This window comes from Ahaetulla prasina, chromosome 6 (assembly GCF_028640845.1).
Source record: "Ahaetulla prasina isolate Xishuangbanna chromosome 6, ASM2864084v1, whole genome shotgun sequence".
NCBI classification, from domain to species: Eukaryota; Metazoa; Chordata; class Lepidosauria; order Squamata; family Colubridae; genus Ahaetulla; species Ahaetulla prasina.
Window position 1 is genome coordinate 6,379,320 of NC_080544.1, and position 15,890 is coordinate 6,395,209.

The 15,890-nt window shown below is 45.3% G+C and overlaps 1 protein-coding gene across 10 annotated transcripts in view; it reads right to left on the reverse strand.

The window, feature by feature from the left end:
* The window catches only part of ANK3 (ankyrin 3), a 345,627-nt gene that overhangs the window by 120,642 nt on the left and 209,095 nt on the right, over positions 1–15,890 (reverse strand). For all 10 annotated transcript variants that reach the window (XM_058189397.1, XM_058189394.1, XM_058189398.1 and 7 more), the window contains 2 exons: positions 13,021–13,119; positions 4,797–4,895 (listed from right to left, as the gene is read on the reverse strand). In XM_058189397.1, coding sequence (XP_058045380.1) covers positions 4,797–4,895; positions 13,021–13,119 — 198 coding nt within the window. The remainder of the gene's footprint in view (positions 1–4,796; positions 4,896–13,020; positions 13,120–15,890) is intronic.

Consider the following 15,890-nt stretch of genomic DNA (forward strand, 5'->3'; position numbering starts at 1 on the left):
AAGGCCTGGAGGAACGTTGTCCATGGGGTCCCGATGGGTCGGACACGACTTCGCAACTAAAAACAACAAATCTCACACACCCAGAAAGACCTACATCCAAAATATCCCCAGCAGTGGAATGCAAACAATCTAATGTTACTTTGCACAGATCTCTAGATATGGATTTTTAAAAAGCCAACAATGGTTGCAGAAAATGCCTTCTGGATGCACCTCTCAAAGACTAAATGGAATCCTTGAATCCATCTTTGATGTATGACTAGAAGCCCTCAAGCACAGATTAGGTAGCCAACAGAGATTTCCATATGAGAGATGCTTAGAATTGCTCTTTGATATTGAGGACCATTTATGACAATCCTAGTAGGAGAGCCACAATTTAGAGTTATTTGTGAGTTAGCGGTTTGATAAGAGGGAAAACAGTCAAGTTCATACACATTCCCATGCTTAGAATTGTACTTACCAGGAAAAGAGGTATTCTGCATCCCTCACAACCACTTTTGTCCAAACAAGATTACTCTAAAATCTTGTTTACATAGAAAATCATTATAGTCTGAAGCAGGTGTCTCCAACCTTGGCAACTTTAAGACTTGTGGACTTCAACTCCCAGAATTCCTCAGCCTTTGCTGGCTGAGGAATTCTGGGAGTTTAAGTCCACAAGACTTAAAGTGGCCAAGGTTGAGACCCTTGGTCGGAGGAGTTTCAAAACAGCTTCTCCTTTCTCTTGAGCTTCCTGCAAGAGCCGAAGAGGATGAACCCTGCTTGGCTTCCAAGCCTAAACTAAATTGGGCCAAGGGTGCCATCTACTGAGACAGGAGAGGAGCTTCAGAAGACTTTCTGAGACCACTCGGGGTGATCAGGCAAACTGTAGAAAGCCTGGCTCTAAGGAAGCACAACTGAAGGTACCAGAAAAGGTGAAGGAGGCAAAATGTTTTCCATGACCTTTTCCTTCAAAAATTGACTATCATCTCCTTTTTCTTGTTAGCAGACATTTGCTTGTGCCAAAAGTAATGATCAGAGAAGAGTGGGTCATGGTCAAATCCATATTAGGCTGAATTCCGCTGCTACAGCACATGCAGACAACGCATGAAATTTTTTTTTAAAAAAGACCATTTCAGAATCAAATCCACACACTAGTCAACACAGATTAAACATAAACAAACAAAGGAAATGCTGCTTTAGAAATTCCTTAAGAAAATAACCTTATAGTTTATCTGAGCTTTTCTCGAGACCACCCTGAAGCAAGCTTTAGGATTCTCCACTGGAGGAAGAAGACTGAGGGCCAAACACAGGAGAATGAGGTGCAAACATTATAGGAGGACTTGACAAAAACTCAACCCGAACCGCCCTTTCTTCTTTGTACAATTGAATGCCCAATTCTGTACCACAAGCTGCTTTGAATCCCTTCTGTCTTGAAAGACAGACTGACATGGGAAATCAAATCCAAATTGGGTTGATAGAATTACTTTTGGGCTGCTTGGCACCCCAAAAGTTGTACTTGGGCCTGGATAAGGCTTGGAAGCCTTTGCCCAGGTTTCTGGCATCTGTTTTTGGCTCCTGTCTGGGTTTTGCTATTTGCACTCCTTTATTTCCTTTCTCGTTCTTTCTTCTATTATTTAATATTTTTAATGCTTTTTACTTGTGAACCTCTCAGAGGTATTGAGATTTGGGTGGTATAGAAATTTAATAAATAATAACATAATTTAGGCTTCTCAAATGGTTTACCCCTGATAGGGGAAAATGTTTATTAGGAAACAGTCAAGTTCATACACATTCCCATGCTTAGAATTGTACTTACCAGGAAAAGAGGTATTCTGCATCCTCACAACCACTTTTGTCCAAACAAGATTACTCTAAAACTTGTTTACATAGAAAATCATTATAGTCTGAGCAGGTGTCTCAACCTTGGCAACTTTAAGACTTGTGGATTAACTCCCAGAATTCCTCAGCCTTTGCTGGCTGAGGAATTCTGGGAGTTTAAGTCCACAAGACTTAAAGTGGCCAAGGTTGGAGACCCTTGGTCGGAGGAGTTTCAAAACAGCTTCTCCTTTCTCTTGAGCTTCCTGCAAGAGCCGAAGAGGATGAACCCTGCTTGGCTTCCAAGCCTAAACTAAATTGGGCCAAGGGTGCCATCTACTGAGACAGGAGAGGAGCTTCAGAAGACTTTCTGAGACCACTCGGGGTGATCAGGCAAACTGTAGAAAGCCTGGCTCTAAGGAAGCACAACTGAAGGTACCAGAAAAGGTGAAGGAGGCAAAATGTTTTCCATGACCTTTTCCTTCAAAAATTGACTATCATCTCCTTTTTCTTGTTAGCAGACATTTGCTTGTGCCAAAAGTAATGATCAGAGAAGAGTGGGTCATGGTCAAATCCATATTAGGCTGAATTCCGCTGCTACAGCACATGCAGACAACGCATGAAATTTTTTTAAAAAAAAGACCATTTCAGAATCAAATCCACACACTAGTCAACACAGATTAAACATAAACAAACAAAGGAAATGCTGCTTTAGAAATTCCTTAAGAAAATAACCTTATAGTTTATCTGAGCTTTTCTCGAGACCACCCTGAAGCAAGCTTTAGGATTCTCCACTGGAGGAAGAAGACTGAGGGCCAAACACAGGAGAATGAGGTGCAAACATTATAGGAGGACTTGACAAAAACTCAACCTGAACTGCCCTTTCTTCTTTGTACAACTGAATGCCCAATTCTGTACCACAAGCTGCTTTGAATCCCTTCTATCTTGAAAGACAGACTGACATGGGAAATCAAATCCAAATTGGGTTGATAGAATTACTTTTGGGCTACTTGGCACCCCAAAAGTTGTACTTGGGCCTGGATAAGGCTTGGAAGCCTTCGCCCAGGTTTCTGGCATCTGTTTTTGGCTCCTGTCTGGGTTTTGCTATCTGCACTCCTTTATTTCCTTTCTCGTTCTTTCTTCTATTATTTAATATTTTTAATGCTTTTTACTTGTGAACCTCTCAGAGGTATTGAGATTTGGGTGGTATAGAAATTTAATAAATAATAACATAATTTAGGCTTCTCAAATGGTTTACCCCTGATAGGGGAAAATGTTTATTAGGAAACAGTCAAATTAATCACAGGCATTGCAGGTCAAAAGTTGACAGATGGAAGGATTGTAATAGAATAAGAGAGTTGGAAGGGACCTTGGAGGTCTTCTAGTCCAACCCCCTGCTTAGGCAGGAAACCCTATACCAGAGGTCTGCAAACTTGGCTCTTTTAAGACTTGTGGACCTCAACTTTTAAGACTTGTGGACTTCAACTTTTAAGACTTGTGGACTTTAACTCCCAGAGTTCCTCAGCCAGCAAAGCTGGCTGAGGAACTCTGGGAGTTGAAGTCCACAAGTCTTAAAAGAGCCAAGTTTGCAGACCCCTGGCCTATACCGTTTCCCTGCACATAGAGTCTCCACATCTTTTTTTATATCGAGGCAATCAAAACTAGGTGCAGGATTCCAAGGTATTATAAAGTGGCATTAATATTTCACATGATCTTGATTCTTTCCCTCTGTTAAAGCAGCCTAGAACTGTGTTAGCTTTTTTGGGAGCTGCAGCACACGGCTGGCTCATATTTAAGTGATCGTCTACTAGGACTCAAAGATCCTTCTCACAATTATTACTATTAAACAAGGTACCATCTATACTGTACCTGTGCATTTGGTTTTTCTTGCCTAAATGTAGAATTTTACTTTCCCTCCCCCACCGAATTTAATCTTATTAGACACCGACCAATGTTAAAGTCTATCAAGATCCTTCTGTATCTTAAGCCTATCTTCCGGAGTGTTGGCTATTCCTGCTAGCTTGGTGTCATCCAAATTTGATCAGTTCCCCATCTATCCCCTTATACAATCTTTGATGAAGATGTTAAAGAGTGCTGGGCCTAAAACAGAGCCTTGGGGTACCCTATTGCATACTTCCCTCCGTGTAGATACAGTTCCATTGAGAATTACATGTTGGGTGCGGTTGGTCAGCCAGTTATGAATCCATCTGGGGGTGATGCTGTCTAACCCACATTTTTCTATCTTATCAAGTAACTAGGTTGTGATATACTTTATCAAAAGACTTACTGAAGTCCAAGTAAATTATACCCACAGCATTCCTCTGGTTCACTAATTTTGTCACTTTGTCAAAGAATGCAATGAGATTTATCTGGCATGATCTGCATTTGACAAACCCATATTGGCTTTTGGTTATGACTTTGTTTGCCTCTAGGTGTTCGCTGATTCGTTGCTTGATTAATCTCTAGCCAAACACTGACAAAACCTGAAAATCCTGTTTGAATAAATTTTCACCTGAGACAGGAAGAAAAATATACTGAATATCAATAGACATCTATCTGTCTTACATGCTTGAAGTGCCTTAAATTCTCACCTGCTCACAGGTATAGGCAGAAAAGACAGAATGCAGCATGTTTCTGTTTAAAAAGCTAAGACATAGGGCTGAGTCTTACGGTGAACCAAGAAATTAAGGAACCTGCCATGAGTTCTACAATTGCCCTACTTCCCAACTGAAAAATGGGTGCAGAAGTTCTAGCCTGAACTACAGAGTTTTTGTTATAAGTAACACAAAATAATGTAGACAAAGAACCATTTTGAGAATTCTAAAAGGCATTACCTGTCCCACCTAAATGCAAGACTATTCCTAAACTGGAAAACAACAGAAATTTGCAATCATGTTATATTCAGCGAAACTCTCTTCTTTACAAGCCTCTCCAAAACAAAAGATGGACATAATGAGAGACTTTGGAGTCTATGATTCCTCAAATCCTGAGCTCCACAACATTACCTTCGTTTTGGAAAGAAGAGGGGCTCCGCGGTCGAGCAGCATCCGCACCACTTGTTCGTGGCCACTTCGGGCTCCACAATGCAGAGGCGTCAGGCCATCCTGAAGGATATAAAGTTAAGGCTCTTTTGCGGGAAAACCAACAAAAACAGACAAGTGGCACTGTGGTTAGAATGCAGTACTGCAGGCTACTTCTGCTGCCTGCCGGCTACCTGCAATTTGGCATTTTGAATCTCACCAGGCTCCAGGTTGATTCAGCCTTCCATCCTTCCAAGGTGGGTAAAATGAGGACCCAGATTGTTGGGGGCCATATGTTGACTCTGTAAAACCGCTTAGAGAGGGTTATAAAGCACTGTAAAGCGGTATATAAGTCTAAGTGCTATTGCTATTAATGCTTACAGAGTAGTGTCCAGGAAGAAAGCTACACCTTAATTATATTTTTTACTTTATTAAAACAGAATTAAGAAGTCACATTTGCCAATATCATAGGATAATGGTTCAATAGTAGTTGCGGTCTCCACCCACGTCGGGGGTAACATACTGGACCTGATTTTCGTCTCGGGACAGTGGCTAAATGATCTGGAGTTAGGGGAATTAATATCTCAACCCTTGTCATGGTCAGATCATTTACTCCTTCAGCTAGATTTTCGGACCGCTACACCTCACCGCAGGGAGACGGAACCGGTTAAATGGTTCCGTCCCAGGCGCCTGATGGACCCTGAGAGGTTTCTGACGGAGCTTGGGCCATTTCCGAGGGAGTTAGCCCACGGCTCGGCTGAGGAGCTGGTGGCCGCCTGGGATGAGGCGGCCGCTGGCGCCTTAGACCGCGTCGTGCCTTTGCGGCTTCTGACCCGGCGACGAACTCGACCAGCTCCTTGGTATAACGAGGAGCTGAGAGAGATGAAGCGCCGGAAAAGAAGCCTAGAGAGCGCCTGGAGGTCCAGCCGCTCCGAACCTGACCGAACACTAGTACGGTCATATATTCAGACCTACCTAGTGGCGATCAGGGCGGCGAAACATAACTATTTCTCCGCACTCATCGCATCGGCAGATAATCGCCCAGCCACCCTGTTTAGGGTGACCCGCTCCCTGCTTACGCAGGAGGCTCGGGAGGACCCCTTACAGGGACGTGCTGAGGATTTTGTTCAGTATCTGTCTGATAAAATCGCCAGATTCGGACGGCTTGGACACTGATTGGATAGATTCAGGTGGGATGGCGGAGACAAGTCTTGAGAATGTTATCTGGGCTGAGTTCGATCCTGTGACTCCTGAGGACATGGACAGGTTGTTGGGTAGGTTGAACTCTACCACATGTTTATTGGACCCGTGTCCCTCCTGGATGGTGCTGGCCACCGGGAGGTTACACGAGGCTGGCTCCAGGAAGTTACCAACGCTTTGTTGGAGGGTGTCTTCCCGCCGCTTGAAAGAGGCGGTGGTGAGGCCCTCCTCAAGAAGCCCTCCTGACCCGCTGTTTTAGCGAACTATCGTCCAGTCTCCAACCTTCGCTTTTAGCGAAGGTTGTTGAGAGTGTGGTGGCAAATCAGCTTCCTCAACACCTGGAGGAAACTGTCTATCTGGACCTGCTCCAGTCCGGTTTCAGACCCGTTACAGCACCGAGACGGCTTTGGTCGCGTTGGTGGATGACCTCTGAGAGCCCGGGACAGGGGTTGTTCCTCTGTCCTGGTTCTATTAGATCTCTCGGCGGCTTTTGATACCATCGACCATGGTATCCTGCTGCGACGGTTGGGGGATTGGGGTGGAGGCACCGTTTATCGGTGGTTCTCCTCCTATCTCTCTGACCGCTTGCAGACGGTGTTGGCAGGGGGCAGAGGTCGACCCCAGGCACCTCACTTGTGGGGTGCCTCAGGGTCTGTTCTCTCGCCTCCTGTTCAACATCTATATGAAGCCGCTGGGTGAGGTTATCCATGGTTTCGGGGTGGATTATCATCTGTACGCTGATGATACTCAGCTGTACATTTCCACCCCGAACCACCCCAATGAAGCCGTTGAGGTGATGGGCCGGTGTCTTGAGGCCGTGCGGGTCTGGATGGGGAGGAACAGGCTCTGGCTCAACCCTTCCAAGACAGAGTGGCTGTGGGTGCGGCGTCCGGTACAGTCAGCTTACACCATCGCTGACTGTGGGGAAGAAGTATTGACCCCCAGGAGGAGTGCGCAACTTAAGCGTTCTCCTGGACGATCGGCTGTCCTTAGAAGAACATTTGACAGCCGTCGCCAGGGGAGCTTTTTATCAGGTTCACCTGATCCGCCAGTTGCGCCCCTTCCTTGACCGGGACGCCTTACGCACGGTCACTCACGCCCTCGTCACTTCCCGCCTGGACTATTGCAACGCTCTCTACATGGGGCTCCCCTTGAAGAGCACCCGGAGGCTCCAGTTAGTCCAGAATGCGGCCGCGCAGGTAATAGAGGGAGCACCGCGTTGCTCCCATATAACACCTCTCCTGCGCGGCCTGCACTGGCTACCGGTAGTCTTCCGGGTGCAATTCAAGGTTTTGGTTACTATCTTTAAAGCGCTCCATGGCTTAGGACCGGGATACCTTCGAGACCGCCTTCTGCCGCCGATTGCCTCCCAACAACCTGTGCGCTCCCACAGAGTGGGCCTCCTCAGGGTGCCGTCGACCAAACAATGCAGGTTGGCGACCCCCAGGGGGAGGGCCTTCTCTGTGGCAGCACCAGCCCTGTGGAACGAGCTTCCTCCGGGATTACGACAACTCCCCGACCCCCGGACCTTCAGACGTGAACTGAAGACTCTATTATTTCAGCGTGCGGGACTAGCCTAAGAACAAAATGTTTTAGTTAAATTTTAATGGGGGTTTTATTGGTTTTTATTGTTTTAGTGATCAGGCCAGGATAATATTTAGTTTTAACTGGGTTTTAATGGTTATTTATTATATTGTTTTAATATGCCTGTGAACCACCCTGAGTCCTACGGGAGATGGTGCGGTATATAAGTTTGATAAATAAATAAATAAATAAATAAATATTTATTCTGGCTTATGTATAAAACAAACAGTTCACTGGAGCTTCTTCTCCCAGATGAAATTCTGCTTGGTCTTTTCCCCTACATATTCTGAATGATACTTCAGAATTGATATTTTAAGTCCAATCTTATAAGTAGTCACTTCAAACCCCACCATAACAAACCCAAACTTTCTCTAAACACATTTCTGAATGAGGCATTCCCAGGAAAAGCCTTGAAGAACAATTTTATGAAACACAAAGAACAGATTCCATGCAAAATTCTTCATCTGATGGACTCACTCAACCTCGCGTGCTCTTACCATGTGAGGTTGAGTCAGGGGTGAAATGTAAAATTTTTTACTACCGGTTCTGTGGGCGTGGCTTGGTGGGGGGAGGGTAATGTGATTGGGTGGGCATGGCCAACTTTTTAAAAAAAAAACTTTTAAAAGCATTTTTTCTACGGCCGAAGAGCTTGTAGAAAAATGCTTTGAAAGGATTCTGACGATCCCAGGTGAGTTGCCTGATCTCCAGAACCTTTTCAAAGCTTTTTTTTTACAGCCTCTTCAACCGAAGAGCTTGTAGAAAAAATGCTTTGAAAGGATTCTGACAATCCCAGCTGAGCCACGTGATCATCACAGGCTTTTTTTTTTTTTACTTTTAAAAGCATTTTTTTGGCCGAAGAAAAAATGCTTTTAAAAGTAAAAAAAACCTCTGATGATTGTGCAGCTTAGCTGGGCATGTAGGGGCAAAGGGGGGCAGGGATTTTTGTTACTGGTTCTCCGCACCACCACCCGCCATCGCTACCGATCAGGCAAACCAGTCCGAACCGGGAGCATTTCACCCCTGGGTTGAGTGTGTCCCTCAATTACCAGGAGGGACTTTTTCTCCATCACCCAAAAATGAAAATTTTGGGGTAGGATGAATGCTTTTCCTCCCTAACCCTACCGTCAAATCTTTAGTTTTACACACTGGGAAAGATCCTGAAGATGTCTCATTTAGATGATGCAACTCTATGCATCCTGTCATAGAATCCTCAGGAATTGCAAATGGTGAAAGGATAATGTTTGTTGTATCCTGTTCTGACCCAGCCTTATCAGAAGCAAGAAACAGACTGTGATCATGAAAACCCCCTCTTTATTTACTTCTTGTGAATTAATTGCATTCACCCACTGAAAAGTCCAGGCAATAGTCCTTCAAGGACTTAACGGCAGTACAGACCTTATCAGTTCCTTGCGATAATTGCAAGGCCCGGAGCTCCCAGCCAAAAGGCTGCAAATTAAGTTCTGGCAAGAGTCTCTGTGGCACAAAACAAAATGAGCAAAATCTTCAGAAATACAAACTGTTGTCTACTATGACAATCACTCCCCTTTCCTCCTATTTATTTATTATGCACATACGTGCGTCTGGAACAGGCCCCAGCTGTTCTTCCTCCTGACTCATATCAGCCTCTAAAGGCAGCTGCCTCTCTGGTGGCTGGGAAATGTCAGACGCCTCTGGCTCTATCTCTGCGTCCGACACAGAGCATCCATCAGGCGGTCCCCAGACTCCAGCGCTGGCCCAAGTTCCTTCCCCAACCTTCTCATCGTCCGAGTCTACCACCAGCTCCTCTGGCAGCTGGCAGGCCACAACATACGCTCTCATCTATGAGTTAATGAGAAACAACCAAGAATATTGTATTTCTGGAAAGGTAAATCATTCCAAGCTGCTCAAGCCTGATCCCTGAATTTCTGAGGTTTGACAACACATCTCCTCAGTACTTTTGCTTCCGGAACTCATGGGTTTCATGAAGTGGTCATCATTTCAAAAACTACCTCAAAAAACTCCCAAATTCAGAAAACCACAACTTAGTGCGCTTCATGCAACTGTCTTCAAGCTCCAGGAAGGTCCTGCTTTCTCCTATTTAACTGACATTTATTTGGATTTTTTGCTCCTTGGCACTTCTCACAATGTTCCTCCAGGACAGTGTGTCAGCTAATGTCACTTTCTTTAAGATGGCTGAGGCAGTTTGTGACAGGCCAAGCACGTACACTGCTTTACTTCACAGCTGAGGCATATTTTACCCGTAGCCTTGGTCTATGAGACTGAGCCCTCGTATTTCCCTTCGTATCATTCAGTGGCTGCACAACACATCAAGCCCACGACTCTCCTAAGCTCCATTGAAACCTGAAATTGCCACAGAGTCAAAATCCCAAGAAGGGCAGCAGGACTGAGTAGCTTCCTCAGGCCTTTAGATGACTTCCTTGCTCTTTGGTTCCTCCAGGTGTTTGTTTACTGGGAGCTCAGGTGCTCCAGGTAACAGTCAACGTGAGCGGTTTATACCTTTGCTTTAGTCACCAGGTTAAAATATAACAACATTCACATGACCAAAGCTAACCAAATAACCACAATTGCAGGAAACAGAATCAGCCAGCAGCCTGACTTCTACCCAAAAGCACTTGCAACTCATCCGTCCCAAGAGCCCTTCAGAAAAACTAGATCTTAACCATTTCATGTCATTTCAGTGTTTTGCTTGTATGCCACTCATTCCTAGAGGTGCTTTCTGGAACGAGGTGACCTTATCTCTGTTCTTAAGGGGGTGGGCACTACAATTTGCATTTGTGGTCCCAGATGGCAATATTCCCTAGGATATGGGTCTCATGGAAGAGCAGAAACCGCCTGGAAAAAAACGATCTCCAGAGCCACACTGGACAAATCAAAGCAACTCCAGCTAATTTGGGAGTTTGTGCTTTGCTTGTTCCTCCCACAAAAGGAGGGGAGATGAGGATAAATGCGTGGGCAGAAGAGCTATTCATAAGCCAATTTATTAAGACAAGATACGATCACCTGAACACCATGTCAAAGAGGTTCAAAACCAGCCAAATAAACACCAGAAAAATATAAGGACACATCAGTACAATAATGAAGAGAAAATGACATTCCGGAATGCCAGCAAGCTTAGCGTCATAAACAAGATCTATACAACATGTTATTTAGCTGTCACATCACCTCTTTTACTTATTTAAGCCACATCAATCACTTCTTTTCCACGCATTTTTGGGAAGTGCTTTCAAAGCAGCTTTGATGATTCCCTGAGTGTACAGTGTGCTCCATTAACCACCATGATATGCTGGGGAGCATCTTTTAGGCAGGGAAAATGTGGTTTTATTGCTTTAGTCATTGAGATCACATCTAGTAAGGGCAATCTTATTTTAAGATCCTGTTGTATCTCAAATGCCAAAGTGTGAAATTATCAGGAAGCTGCTCCCAAAGAAAAAGAGGACCCAGGAGAGAGGAATAAATCTACATGGAGCCCAGGGACCATTTAGGGAAACCGCCCCCAGAGTCACAGGAGCAATAGCACTTAGCACTTAGACTTATATACCGCTTCACAGTGCTTTACAGCCCGCTCTAAGTAGTTTACAGAGTCAGCGTATTTCCCCCAACAATCTGGGTCCTCATTTTACGGACCTCGGAAGGATGGAAGGCTGAGTCCACCTTGAGCCAGTGAGAATTGAACTGCCAAATTGTAGGCAGCCAGCAGGCAGCAGAAGTAGCCTGCAGTACTGCACTCTAACCACTGCGCCACCAGGGCTCTGAATAATCATTATTCATTACTCCAGTAAATAATGGAAGCGGAGAACCAGAAATCCTGCAGACAATGCACAGCCGGTAGAAGTTACTGTCACAAGATATAGCAAAGGCTCCCGCCAGACATCAAAGTGGGACCTCCATCTAAATCAGGGGTGAAATCTAAAAATTTTCCCTACGGGTTCTGTGGGCGTGGCTTAATTGGTGGGCATGGCTTGGTGGTCAGATGACTGGGTGGGCGTGGCCAATAACAATAAATAATAAAAATAATAAACAAAGTATAAAAAACAATAAGAGGTATCAAAAACCAACTTTCACACTTAACACACACACAACACAACACAACTGACTCACGCACAATGTAAAAGCAGCTGCACTTCACACTTCACACAGCCACAAAAAGCTCAAAAACTAACTTTCACACTTTACACACACACAACTCACACACACACACACACACACACTCACAAAATGCCATATACAGCTTTCTGAGATTTTGTGTGTTTGTGTACTTAGAGTGAAACACTACAGAAACACCCCAAATCTCAGAAAGCTGCACAAATATTTTATTTTATTATTTTATTTTATTTTATTGTGGACTTCAAATCCCAGAGTTCCTCAGCCAGCAAAGCAGGAAGTCAAAGCAACCTTTTTTTTTTCTTCAGTAGCTGAAGAAAACATGCCGTTGCCAGCCCGAAAGAGCAGTAATTCTAGGTAAGTGAGGAGGGGGCATTGGCTGGGCTTGGGTGGGGGCTCTTGTAAGGGGGGGCTGTTAAAAAGTGAGTTTAAAAACCTGTGAGGATCAGGAAACTCCTCTGGGATCGCCAGAGGAGGCTTTTAAAACCTCCGGTTTTTTTGTGTTTTTTTTCCCCCCTTCGGCTGAAGGGTTTTTTTTAAAAAAAAAAACTTTTAAAGTGTTCTGATGATCTCTGCTCAGCCCTGCAATCATCAGAGGGTTTTGTTTTTTTTTTACTTTTCAAGGCATGTTTCAGCTGAAGAAAAACTTTTAAAAGTAAAAAAAACAAACCTCTGCTGATGGTGCGGCTCAGCAGAGGCAGGGGGGCGTGGCCAGGGATTTTTGCTACCGGTCCTCCGAACCAGCAGCTGCCATCGCTACCTAATCGGGGGAGCCGGTGCAAACCGGGAGCATTTCACCCCTGATCTAAATGCTATGTCCCTTTCAGTGCCAATTGCAAGGCAGCTATGGAGCTTACGTCCTGCTAGTGAACTCCCATTGGCCCAAAGTTGTGGCAGGGCTGGAAGACCCATTCAAAGTCTCCTGCAAGGGGAGGAAGCCCATCCTCCACAGGCGGCCACAGTGGTAATCCAACCCTAGGAGGTTCAAGTGGATGCAACTTCCTCGCTGACCAACTCACCCTTATTTTTTTTCCTGAAATCCCTCTCCTTCTTAGGGATTGCTCTGCCTGGGGCAGTGAAAGAGAGCTGCCCTCGTTTGGTGTGCAGTGTTGTTGGGTGCATGCTGAGAAAGTGAACGCTTTGATGTGGATTTGTGTGCGTGTGTGGTTTTTAATCATCCTCAATATATGTCAACAAGCAAGAGTCAATGGTGTACAAACACTGCACAAGCGATGAGGCTTGGAGCCGAAGATGGCAGAACTGATCAGATTGTCCAGGACTGTTTTGCAATACAGAGAAATAAAGCAACGGTGGTCAGTCTTACCCTTGTTTTGGCATCAATTTTGGCTCCTCTGTCAAGTAACAGCTTTACCATGTTGGTGTTCCCTCTTTTGGATGCTACATGGAGGGGAGTGATGTCATTCTGCAGGGGGGAGAAGAAACAGCCTTTGCATTTCACCTGGGTGGAATCTCTTTCCCACTCAAGGTACTCATTCTTGCACCATTTTAAATTCCCTCCTCCCTTCCTGGAGGACCTCTGAGGAAATGGCAAGGGGGGGGGGTAGGATTTTTTTTTTCTTCTTCTGCACGGATTTCAAGCATGGGCAGCAGAGGTTCCTGGTCAGTTTCTGTTTTCCTGACTTCTCCTTTCCTGCCCCTTCTGTTCAGCATAGGAAGAGCCATCAGCAACCGCAGCTGGTAGGAAGGTGTCTTGTGCCCTGCACACCTAGTCTCGGGGCAGTTCTTCCAGGGTATGAGAAACCTATGGGCCCAATACCAGATGGCTCTTGATTATTTTCACTGTGGCACTGCCCTGAGTGCTGAGCTGGCACCATTGCGATAGGGGGGATATATATATATGTGTGTGTGTGTGTGTGTGTGTGTGTGTGTGTAGGTCTTTGGTTATTTGGGTTTTCTCCCGCGTAAAATTGAAAGTGTCTTAGCGACGTTTCGACGAAGTCTCATTCGTCATCTTCAGGCTGGTGTTTACAGCTTCAAGCACGAAGCTGTAAACACCAGCCTGAAGATGACGAATGAGACTTTGTTAAAACGTCGCCAAGACACTTCCAATTTTACGCTGGAGAAACCCAACAACCAAAGACCTACATACAAACACCCGCGAAAACCTCAGAATATATATATATATATATATATATATATATATATATATATATATATATATAGGTCTTTGGTTATTCGGGTTTTCTCCCGCGTAAAATTGGAAGTGTCTTGGCGATGTTTCGAAGTTTCATTCGTCATCTTCAGGCTTCAGCTTCGTGCTTCTGGGAGCAATGTGTGATTGCAGCTGTTTCTTCCTTTTTAACTGCTAGTGGGGGTTTGAACTGATTGGATGGGAGCTTGGCTTTGCTCTGATTGGATGGGGGTTTTTTTGTGCTCTGATTGGCTGTGGGTGTGTCCTGTTTCGGTGGGGGCTTGGTTGTGCTCAGATTAGTCTGAGTTGCAGGGGGATTTGAGCTGGTGAGCTGCATTGCTGTTGTTTGGCTTCGTGGTCGTGGTCGTGCTACATCTTCATAGTGGGTGTCAGTCTGCTGCATGTATGGATTGGAGGGGTTTGAAATGGCTAATGTTGTAGCTGTGGTCTGGCTTCTGGTCCTTGGTCGTGCTTCATGATCAGTGTGGGTTGGGTCTGCTTTCTGGGTGGATGTGCGGTGGTGACATCCTGTGTGGACCTCATGAGTGTGGGTCTGGTGTCGTTCCTCGTGTTAGGGACTCGTTTGTCAATAAGGGCGGGTTTCCAAATGGCTGGTAGGCAGGAGGTATCATCTTGCAGGAGAAAATCCGAATAACCAAAGACCTACATACAAACACCCGCGAAAACCTCAGAAAACAAATATATATATATATATATATTTATATATAAATAGCAGTTAAAAAGGAAGAAACTAGCAGTTAAAAAGGAAGAAACAGCTGCAATCACACATTGCTCCCAGAAGCACGAAGCTGAAGCCTGAAGATGACGAATGAGACTTTGTTAAAACGTCGCCAAGATACTTCCAATTTTACGCGGGAGAAAACCCGAATAACCAAAGACCTATATATATATATATCTTGGGAAGGTGCAAAAAACTTCCTGGAAGACAGCAGCAGAAGCAAAGCACATCTATCACACCACCAAGAAAGCATTAATCAATGCAACTGCCAGAGGTTAAGCTGGACCCCAGGACATCTCGGCAGGGGTGGGTTTCACTTACCTTTGCTACTGGTTCTGAAGCTAGAAGCTTTTGTACATGCGCAAATCATATTTGATGACATCTGGGCAGGTGGGCAGAGCCTCCCGCTGCCGCTGCTAACGGTTTGCCCAAACCAGGGCAAACTGGTAGCAACCCACCACTGCATCTCTGCCTCCTAAATTAATACAGGGCCTCTTTCAGCGTTCCTACCCTAGTTCTCTGCTTGTAGCATGAGTGTCTTCTTAAACTATCTTATCTGCTCTTCTTGTGCTGACTCACTTCAGTGAAGTTGTCCTTGGATATGAACCCAAAAAGACTCATCCTTAAAGGGGAAGAAAAATACACCGAAAGCTCAACTGCCATCCAAACAGAACCATTAATTCTGCAGAAGAAACCTTCACTTCTTCCTCCAAGCATATCAGGATGAGTGACTTCTGCACTGTTGTCCAGAAAGCCCCATGATTGTGCCCGGGGAGTCCCCAAGAGCCAGACTAGAAGGAAACTGTTTCCTCTTTTTTCTTAATCAGCTCCACCAAGCAATCGAAGGGGGAGTGGAACAAAGTTTTGAAACTGAACCTCCAAATCTGAAAAACCCTTCTTCACCTTTCTTGGAAATGTTCCTACGTGTTACAGCAGGAGTGTCAAACTCAATTTCATTGAGGGCTGCATCAGGGCTGTGTTTGACCTCGGGGGGGCTGGGGTGGAAGGGCCGGGGTGGGCATGGCCAGCTCAACGTCATTTGTGTTGGGGGCGCCTGTAGTGGCCTGTGGTGCTTCTGCCAGTGAAAATGGGTTCCCGAGCTCCATTTTCACTGGCAGGGGGTTGCAGGAGGCCGTGGCAGCCGAAAATGGAGCTCGGGAGCCCATTTTCAGTGGCAGATGCACTATGGGCTGGTCCTTTGCTGTTTCCAGGGTGGCCACCGGACCTTGAGTTTGCCACCACTGTGCTACAAGATGCAAACATCAAATCAGTGTCCGACTTCTGCCCTAACAAGGCCCTGAAG